General features: G+C 26.3%; 1 protein-coding gene across 6 annotated transcripts; it reads right to left on the minus strand.

Annotated features, from left to right (window-relative positions):
* Positions 1 to 277: 277 nt before the first annotated feature.
* LOC112604046 lies at positions 278 to 8,375 on the minus strand. Of its 6 annotated transcripts, none has more exons than XM_025352909.1 (7): positions 8,143 to 8,375; positions 2,884 to 2,994; positions 2,163 to 2,273; positions 1,860 to 2,074; positions 1,744 to 1,776; positions 1,535 to 1,655; positions 278 to 378 (listed from the first exon to the last, which is right to left on the minus strand). In XM_025352909.1, the coding sequence occupies exons 3-7, from the start codon at positions 2,218 to 2,220 to the stop codon at positions 338 to 340; spliced, it is 468 nt and encodes a 155-aa protein (XP_025208694.1). In that variant the 5' UTR covers positions 2,221 to 2,273; positions 2,884 to 2,994; positions 8,143 to 8,375; the 3' UTR covers positions 278 to 337. The 6 variants fall into 6 exon arrangements, with proteins under 6 accessions (XP_025208694.1, XP_025208695.1, XP_025208697.1 ...); XM_025352910.1 differs by having other exon boundaries at positions 1,550 to 1,655; positions 8,143 to 8,373; XM_025352912.1 differs by lacking the exon at positions 1,744 to 1,776.
* Positions 8,376 to 9,501: the final 1,126 nt, after the last annotated feature.

Here is a 9,501-nt window from a genome sequence, read left to right on the forward strand (position 1 = left end):
GTCGAAAACAGTTACAAATCAAACAAAATAAAAATAATAAATAAAAATTAAACGCAAATAGAAAATACTGATATAAAATGAGTAAGTGTATTTATTGTTCAGAAATAGTTAAAAAAAAATTATAGGTACATAATTAATATAATATACAATACATATTACAAACCATATTTATATTATTACCTACACATAAATAATAAGGATTATAATATAAGACATATGAAATATGCAATATAATAATTAATATGTATTTAATTAATAAAATTATATTGTACTTGAAGCTTAATTTTATATTGGTGTGCAGTAGTAATTCTTTTTAAGAAAATAACTGTTCACATCATTAATACAGACTTTTCTTCTGTTTTCGTTTATTTGAATAAACTGTAAAAATAAAATGTAAAAGTGAGTGTATTAATAAAAACATTCAACACAATATTATTAAGTCATAAGCATAAATGCAATTATGGGGTGTTGTTAAAATTATTAAAAAGAGCGGTTCATTTATTTTCAGTACCTAGTGTTATTTTTTAAAAGATTTAAGCGTATAAGAATAGTTACAAAAACTCTAACAATATGTTGGTGATCTACAATACATGTAAAAGAAGCTTTTTTTAGATGCGCCGTTTAAAAAACTGGAAAATATACAAAACACCTATGAAACAACAATGTTACACAAATTTATTAATACTAATCCTTGTAAATTGTTATGTAATTTGCAAATTTATTTCTTTAGAAATACTTAATAAGTATCCTACTTGCAATCGTTAAACTCGTAAAGATTATATACTTAAATATGAATTATATTACATAAATTTAAGAGGGTAATATAAACATTTAATGATGTTTGAGATGATGTAAATAGATATGTTGGATTTTATAATTATGTGCCTGTTATTAAACTTTGATTTCTATAATTTCAAATGTTACTTATACATGGCACAGCTTAAAATAAAATGATTATTTGGTAGGTACTTATTGGTTATTTTTAATATTATTTAAAAATTATAAATAAAATAAATTATTTTTAATTTTTTTGGTAAACTCAATTCTTTTATTATTTTTATTAAAATTACAGCCACCACTTATACTACGTTATATTATTTTACGACGACTTAGTAATCACGAGACGCTAAACTTTAAGCACAAAATAACAGAACTAATGCACAAATATATAAAAACAAAAAAAGCAACCTCAAAAGTCTGGAGAGCTATACGGAAAATAGTGCAGCGATTTCTCGACAGAGTATTGACACTATGGTTAAGTTTTGCTAGGCAGATATATTTATATTACATTGACTTGCGATTTACACATTTATTGTTTTTGAATAATATAACGTGATGTTAACTTGTGATAGTCACAATAATATAAAATAGGTTTACAGGAATATCGTACAGATAATCACGGTAAACGAATAAGCAAATATTTTGCAGCATTTGAGCTCACGTAACACTCATAATTGTAAAAATTTCAGTTCAAAACACACTATATATATATATCAATATATGCATGTACTTGTATAGTATAATATGTATTTACAAGAATCAGTTATACTTGATAGTTCTTTAATCCAATGAAGAACGGCGTTTTTTCTTAGGACAATTTTTTGATACCACCATCCGCAATAATTCGCCACCAGACAATTGGTATCCAGCTGAAACTTTATCATACAAATCAGGATTGTCTTTTATTATGTCTAGGAACGATTTTCTGCAGGCTACGGAACACTGTGTTGGGGCACAACTTACACAGACTGAGTGCTCACATGGAAACGAGCGTATCTGTGTTGTAAAATACAAACAAATATATATACAGTTGATTTTTATGTGTGGGAATATGTGAACAAATAAACCAAAACTCTTACCTCCATAACTTTTTCATGGCACATGGCACACTCAAAACCTATGACAAATAAAGTCACAGGTAGCTGTGCAGGTTGTTCCGGAACACTTGGCAGTGCAGATTGTTCTGAAACACTTGGCATATCTAACATATATTCTTCATCTTCTTGTTTAATTTTATCACTTGGCATATCTAACATATGTTCTTCATCTTCTTGTTTAATTTTGACCGATGCTCCTAAAATTAAAACTCATTAAAACATGTCTATTCAATAACATAAAAAAAAAAAAAAATAAAAATAGTATTATCGCATTATGCTGTGTACTTGTTACATTTTCTTCAAGGAACCTATTCCAAGAGTTGTTTCTAGTGTTTCCGTCCATTGTTAATCAGCAACGATCAAAATATAACACTATATAGTTGATTGTTAACAAATCTACAGGTAACAGGAAAAAAAATGAACATTATATTATTTTCGTGCTATATTAATAAATTATTTATGAACTCCTCCATCTTTCACAACATAACAAATTTAATATACTTCATAAACATCACATTATATTTTAAAAATCGAAAAAAGTTTGATTTATTTCAAAATTTAACTCTATAATTGCCACTGGCACACCCATTAAATGACCATCTGATGTGTACAATATCCTGAACACTGAACGAAAAGTTGAAATAGATACACTTTACGTGTACCTACTTGAAAGCATTTCGACGAAACAAAAAAACTGTTAAGCATGGTCAACCTCGAATGTTATTGTTAATATTTTAGGAATATAGGTAAGCAAAGGAATGTCGTCGCTGGCCAGTTTCTCCCTTCAAGATTGTCCAACTAAACTAAATTATATAATATCTTAAGCTTATTGTAAATAAATTCTAAGATTAAAATAATAAATATACGTATATAAAAAAATGGTATACTATGTAACGATGTCACATCATTATACCTTTTAGCGTATAAAAATGTAAATTTAAACCATCGTTTTACTCGTAAACTAAGATAAAATTATTATAAACATAACAAAACCAGATTATAATACCTGCTCTAAACCAGTTACCAAGTGTACGGTCGCTGCGATCTATTTAAATGACGGCGAATCAAATTACTGCGCATATTCAAAAATTGAAAACGCCATATTGCCGCTCGAACACTAAAACAAATACAACAGAAATTATTTGATTTCCTACACTATCGTGGGGTGGGGCAGGTGCGCAGTTGATATAGATAATAATATAGTATATTATCCGTGGGCCAGAGCGTACTCGTCGATCGATGGCCACGGTCTTAACAATCGAGCACGCAGTGTTGACAACGTGACACGCGCGCGTCCTCTCGTCGCCAATCTAAACTCCGCCTTGTTCCGGCATATTTGATCGTTGCCGGTAACAACGCGGAATGATAGAGAGAGTGAGGTTCGGAGCCGACATCGATAGAAAGAGATGACATACAATTCGGGCTACCTCTTTAACGCCCATTGTAAGCTGGTGGAACAGAGAAAGCAAGTCAATTTAATCAATAGTTTTAGAAAAAGATGGTATATTATGCTTTTTCGCAATGTTGGTACACTTGTAGCCGCCGGGTTCGTAGGTGTACACGGCACTTTTTTTAAATACAAAATAAAAATTATTTATCCCTCTGTTTATCAGTCTATGGCTAATGGATATAACGCAAGATACTATCAGACGTCATTAAAGATCATCGTGGAATTTTGAAGCCCTATTGAATAATCAATCAAAATTTTTGATTTTTGCTTTGTTACAGTAAGTATTCTGTCTGTTTGTTACCCATCCAATGTAATATAATTTAGCTGAAAATTAAGGTTTTAATTTTTTTTTTTTTTTTGAAAGAGGGACGAAAGGGACCAAAGGTCGCTCATTCAATTTAATAAGTGGATTGGTGAGTATACCTATATATCCCACATCTATTGATTCAAACATATGCTTTCAACAAGTAATTTATTAAACGATTAAAAGAAAAAAGTCATACATTTAAATTATTAATAGCATTATTATTAATATTATTAAATAGGTAAATCAGTCTTCGTCTAATTTTTTACAGAATACCTTATATTGCTGTTATTTATATTTTCAAAATCTTCGTGATAATTTATTTTGTAAATAGGTAATAATCACCATCATAACATAAGCGCATACATTTTGAAAGAATAGTATTATTTATAATAATCACAAATGGTTAGCAATTATTATTTTGAATTTAATGCATTTAAATCTTAATAAATTCAAGGTTTGCTGAATCATCTAAATCGCTAATTATGGATACTACGCGTATGATACATAATTTTACATACCTATATGCGATATGAAACAGAGGGAACGTAGAAGAAAAACCTATGGACTTTATAGTTTTGGGTGTAGGGTGATGATAAAAAAATTGTTATCTTTATAAATTTCAATTGTTTTAAACGAATGAACAAAGTCAATAATTTAATTATTATTATTATTTATTTTTTTTTGGCTGTTTTGATACCAAAAATTAAATTGACCGAATATTGATGTTTAGGATTTAAAAAGTTTTTACACCTATCGTATTATTTATTTATTTATTATAATACTTATACTGATAGTTAATTGATTTTTATCATAAACATAAGTCTTATATAGTCACTCTTTAAGTCTGTGAAAAAAATATTGTGTGGGGTGTGGGGTGTGTGTGTGTGTGCGTGTGTGGTGCACGGGCGTTTCAAGAACATTTAGTTATTACAATTATTTTAAATTGTATTGTTATTGTAAATTAAAATATTTTACGAAGAAACGATGAAGTCTTCTGGATAAATTATTTTTTTTCGCTTTTTTTAATTAATATTTAGTAAATACATTTCTTTTTTTAGTTGAAAAGCTGAAAATATCTATGCTATTATCTACATTTTATGTATGTTAAGATACCCAAGTGTTTTATACGACTTATCTACTATGAGCCACATACACAATCCATGTTTACTGATAAATTTGTAGATATTTTCTTGATATTCTATATTAATTGTAATATAATGATAGACGGACAGTTTTGTTTGATTAACTTATTAGGCATATCTAATATTCTAATAGACCAATGTTTGCCCAAAGGCGTTTCATGAAAACTTGAAAACGCATTTTTTGAAAAATTTATAGAGCACCTACTAATTTTTGGTATAGTACAATAGTATCCATAAATGTATATATAGTTGCCTATTATAAGAATGTACTTTTTGTACCTATACTATATATTATATTTTATTTTTACTGTTAATTCAATTCTACTATAATTAGTCCAGTGTTGGGAATAGATAAATAATAATTTATCTAGATAAAGATAATTACACTAAATTTTATCTAGATAAAGATAAAAATTAATACGTTTTATCTAGATAAATAATAAATAATTTCATTAATTTTGCAAATATTTAGTCAATAGGTACAGGTTATAAGTAAAAAAATATATTATTTAAAATATTTTAAAACATAAACATAAAATAAAATAGTTTATTCATTAGAACATATGAAAAGTCATTCTCCAATTTATCAATACATAAAAAGTTTAAAAAAATTAATTTTTGAATTAACTTTATTAGAAGATAACAAGTCAATCTCTGAGTTAATAAAACGAAAAAAAAAATTGCATTTAAAAAAAATAATATTTTTAATTTTAATTTTTTTTTTTTAGCCCATAAAAATTACTTATCTAGATTGGTACTCATAGATAACTAGAATTGTATCTTGATGAAGATAAATATAAATGAGTCAAGAATTATCTAGATAAGATAAATCAATTCGAAAAGATATTTCCCAACACTGATAATTACTAAATGGTGACAGAAGATATTTGTTATTAGTCGCAAGTTGTTTAAAATCTTTTAAGTACACAGGTATACTACGTAGGCAATTAAACAGTGGCGTAGCCAGAACTTTTCTTTGGTGAGAGGAGGGCTGCAACCCCCTCAGCCGCTCCCCGCCCTGTTATGTCATTATAGCAATAATAATTGATTTTAAATAGATAAAAAAAATATTATATTAATTGTTTGTTTTTTATAGATCATAATATAATTAAATACATTATTTGCAAAAATCTTAAAATTATTTAATTATAATTATAGACTCATTTAGAGATAATTGTTTTTAATTATATATACCTAGCGCCAAAGACGAATTGGGATCAAATTTTCATAAATACAGCTGCCACTTGTATTGAAAAACGTATTAACTAAAATGCTTAGTAATTTACTATAAAACTATAAATTCATAAAATCGTAATAGTAAAATTACAATTATTGTTTAATTATTTATAATATTAACTTTAAACATAATTTTAAACAAAATAACAGACTTAAATCGTTGATTATACTAATAACAATTTTTTAACTAATCATTTTATACCATAGTAAAAAGTTAGACATTTTAAAATTATAACTTATTAAAATATTGAGATTTTATATAACAAGTTACTTTGTTGAGTGATCATGGTTAATCATCCTACCATGGCCAATTTTTCTTTTATTATGTCTATCATAATGAAAGCTTTAAGCTTTATATCAGTTAATTGAAAAAATGATTATTTATATGTTACTTGTGTTGAAGGTAAGGTAAGCACATATTCATATGCAAGATAATAGATTTCTGTATGTTTGACAATATAAATTATATTTTGCTAAAACAGTGTAACTGCACAAAAAACAATTTTTATATTTCTTAAAATGTTTCATTGAATTATTGTCATTTTCTACTAATTTAAATTATATATTCTTTTTCATTCTAGTTTTTCATATAAACAGTTGCACAAGTTACAAGAATACTTTTCTTTAATTTATTCCAACTCTTTTAAGCTTACTTATTGTATTATCATTTAAAGCATTATTATTAAGCTGTTTAAGTTTATTGTTTATAGTAGTTAACGCCAGGCACGTAGTCAGAAAATATTGACTAGGTGGGCCAATGTTAGGAGGGCCCTCCTCTCCATCATGACATTTTTATATTATAAAATCAGCATATTATTACTACAAATATATAAGAATATAACCTAATAATTCCATATTTTATCATTTTTCAAATAACTAATAATTATAATTTTTAAAAAAAATAAGATAAAATACATAAATAATTAAATTTATGAAAAAAAATCAAATACAAATACAGTAAAACTCGCTTAAGACGCTCTTTAAAGGACCAGCTCTTTAAAACGTCTTATGCGGGAAAGCGTCTTATGCGGGAATGAAACAAAATGATGTGGTTGAAATATCGAGTTTATTTTTTATTATTAAACATAATTTAATGAGAAATACACTTATAAATTAATTATAATTACAATATACATACATATTTTATTATTGTTTATTAAAAAAATGATCTATTTTTGATTGTTTAAGGTTCTGACAATGTGTTTCAGCAAGAAAGTTTTCAATTTTATTAAGATAACCTAACATTTCTTCGGAATTTTCAACACAGGATAATACTTTCCGAATTTCCGATAAATGTTGCAAACCAGTAGTTATTGTAGGAGTAGACGATGAAATACATTAAAACTGTTATAATAAGTAATGATAAAATAGGTATAGCGATAAAATAAAACGATAAGAACACGTATAGTACTAAAAATTCTATTTTTATTTTCACAAAACTACTAAAATTTATCGTAATCTGCTGAAAAAAAAAGCGTTTTACCCGATTAGACAGAGAAAAACTGAGCGTCTTAACAGGTGATTTTTACATTGACTAGTATAGGAAATGTCTAGGGACCGACTAAAAACAGCGTCTTATGCGGGAAAGCGTCTTAAGCGAGTTTTACTGTACTTTTAATAATAATAAAAACAATAAAATCCACTATCAAATATTAGACACAATTTTTAAATGAAATATAATGAATATAATTGAAGTACTAATATAAAAGTATTTTTCTATTTTTAAGCTTTATAGAGAACCTATTAACAAATTCATCTAGGTCCAAACTTTTAGCAATTTTTTTTTTCTATAAAAATACTTGACAAACTGACAAGTCGGTCATTTGACATACAATTTCTCATATAGTTTTTTAATCGTCTTAAACAAGAAAATGTCCTTTCACATGCTGCACTGGATACCGGAATAGTGATTGATAGTATGGTTAATTTATAAGTTTCATTAAATACAATTTTATATTTTAGTATCTAAATTAATGTCTTCATTTTTAATACCTAAATTCCAAAAAAAACAAATTAATTTTAGCTATAACTACCTATCTTACAGACTATATATATATATATTTAAATAAAATTATAGAACATTGAAAAAAACGTGTAAAACTAATGTTTTTTATTTCAGTTTTTACTTACCAATACAAGCATTATTATTTACTGCAGGCAACGTATCGGAGATCACCAAGTCATTTGGTTTCACAAATCGAATTAATAATCCAGCTAATTTTTTTGTTTGCTCTTCTCTTCGTAGTTTTAATTTTCTTTTTGCACATCCACTTAGAGGAGCCATTTTAAAATTCAGATAAATATTTTAAATATATAAATTGTAAGAATCGTAGACGACATTGGCATACGTACGGCGTGCGCTAAATGTTAATAACCGACAGTCGAGCATAATAAAATTATATATGAATTAATATAATGACAATACCCTCACTCAAAAGTATTTTAAAAATATACACAAAAATAAAAATATACAACAGTCACTGTCTAGAAGATAAGAATAACATGACATGGGTAATATGGACTATGGTACCGGTATTGGGCTTTAAATAGCAATTATTTCCTAATCGATCGTTGACGATATTATGGCTTATTATAAAAATAAATCATCACCAATTCTTGGTAGCAACAGAATTTATTAGTATAACAAAAACATAATACGTAATATTTTATTCCAGGAAACAGAAAGAGATTGAATTTAGTTACATTACTTATAAGTATATTACATTCTAATTAAAACCCGATATATTTGGCTGTAATCATATTTAGATAAAAATTTGGTAAAAATTAAGTAACTGTATAATAATGGGCCCTTCTGAATACTTTGGGTGGGCTGGCCTAAGATCAGACATATAATAGGGTGGGCCAGGCACACCCTGGCCCCCCCTTAGCTACGTGCCTGGTTAACGCGATAATAGATAATCCATGTTTAATTATTTCTCTAAAATTAATAATAAAATCTTTTTCTAAAATCATAATAACTAATTTTTGTGAATTAAAAATTGATATGAAGTGATTTGTCTGATTTAAATGCAAATAAATTTTAGTATAAACTTTTTTTTCTGTTCTCTTAAATAATGTGTATCTAATAATAATATTTTATATACCATTCATGTTTTATTTTACAAAATATCTTTAACAACTTAACTCACAAATTTTGATGAACTTTAACGTCAAAGTTAATATTGTTTTATCAATAGTTATTTATTTTTTAATTCATACAACTAATTAAATTAATACATACTGGAATTTCTTCAATCATTGCTCGATTATAATTTTATGAAGTTTTATTCAGACAAATTTTAAGTTATGTTGAATCTAGTAATTAACTACATATTTTAAAAATATGTAATAAAATAATTGTATTATTTATTATTAAAACGTAAAAGTATTACATTTTTACTTAATGACTAATAAGTAATGTTAATGATATGAAAAAGCCATTAATAAAAAAACAAAAAAAAAAAAACCACTAATACATTCTATACATTA

This window comes from Melanaphis sacchari, unplaced genomic scaffold (genome assembly GCF_002803265.2).
Source record: "Melanaphis sacchari strain LSU unplaced genomic scaffold, SCAv2.0 Contig118_pilon_pilon, whole genome shotgun sequence".
NCBI lineage: Eukaryota > Metazoa > Arthropoda > Insecta > Hemiptera > Aphididae > Melanaphis > Melanaphis sacchari.

What these genes read in the sequence shown, in the direction of transcription:
- LOC112604046 (XM_025352906.1), bottom strand. Translation starts at nt 2,220, where the DNA reads ATGGACGGAAACACTAGAAACAACTCTTGGAATAGGTTCCTTGAAGAA. An exon ending in CCTTGAAGAAAATGTAACAA is followed by an intron (nt 2,075 to 2,162) that starts GTACACAGCATA and finishes TTTTAATTTTAG; the next exon opens with GAGCATCGGTCAAAATTAAA. An exon ending in GCCATGAAAAAGTTATGGAG is followed by an intron (nt 1,777 to 1,859) that starts GTAAGAGTTTTG and finishes TTTACAACACAG; the next exon opens with ATACGCTCGTTTCCATGTGA.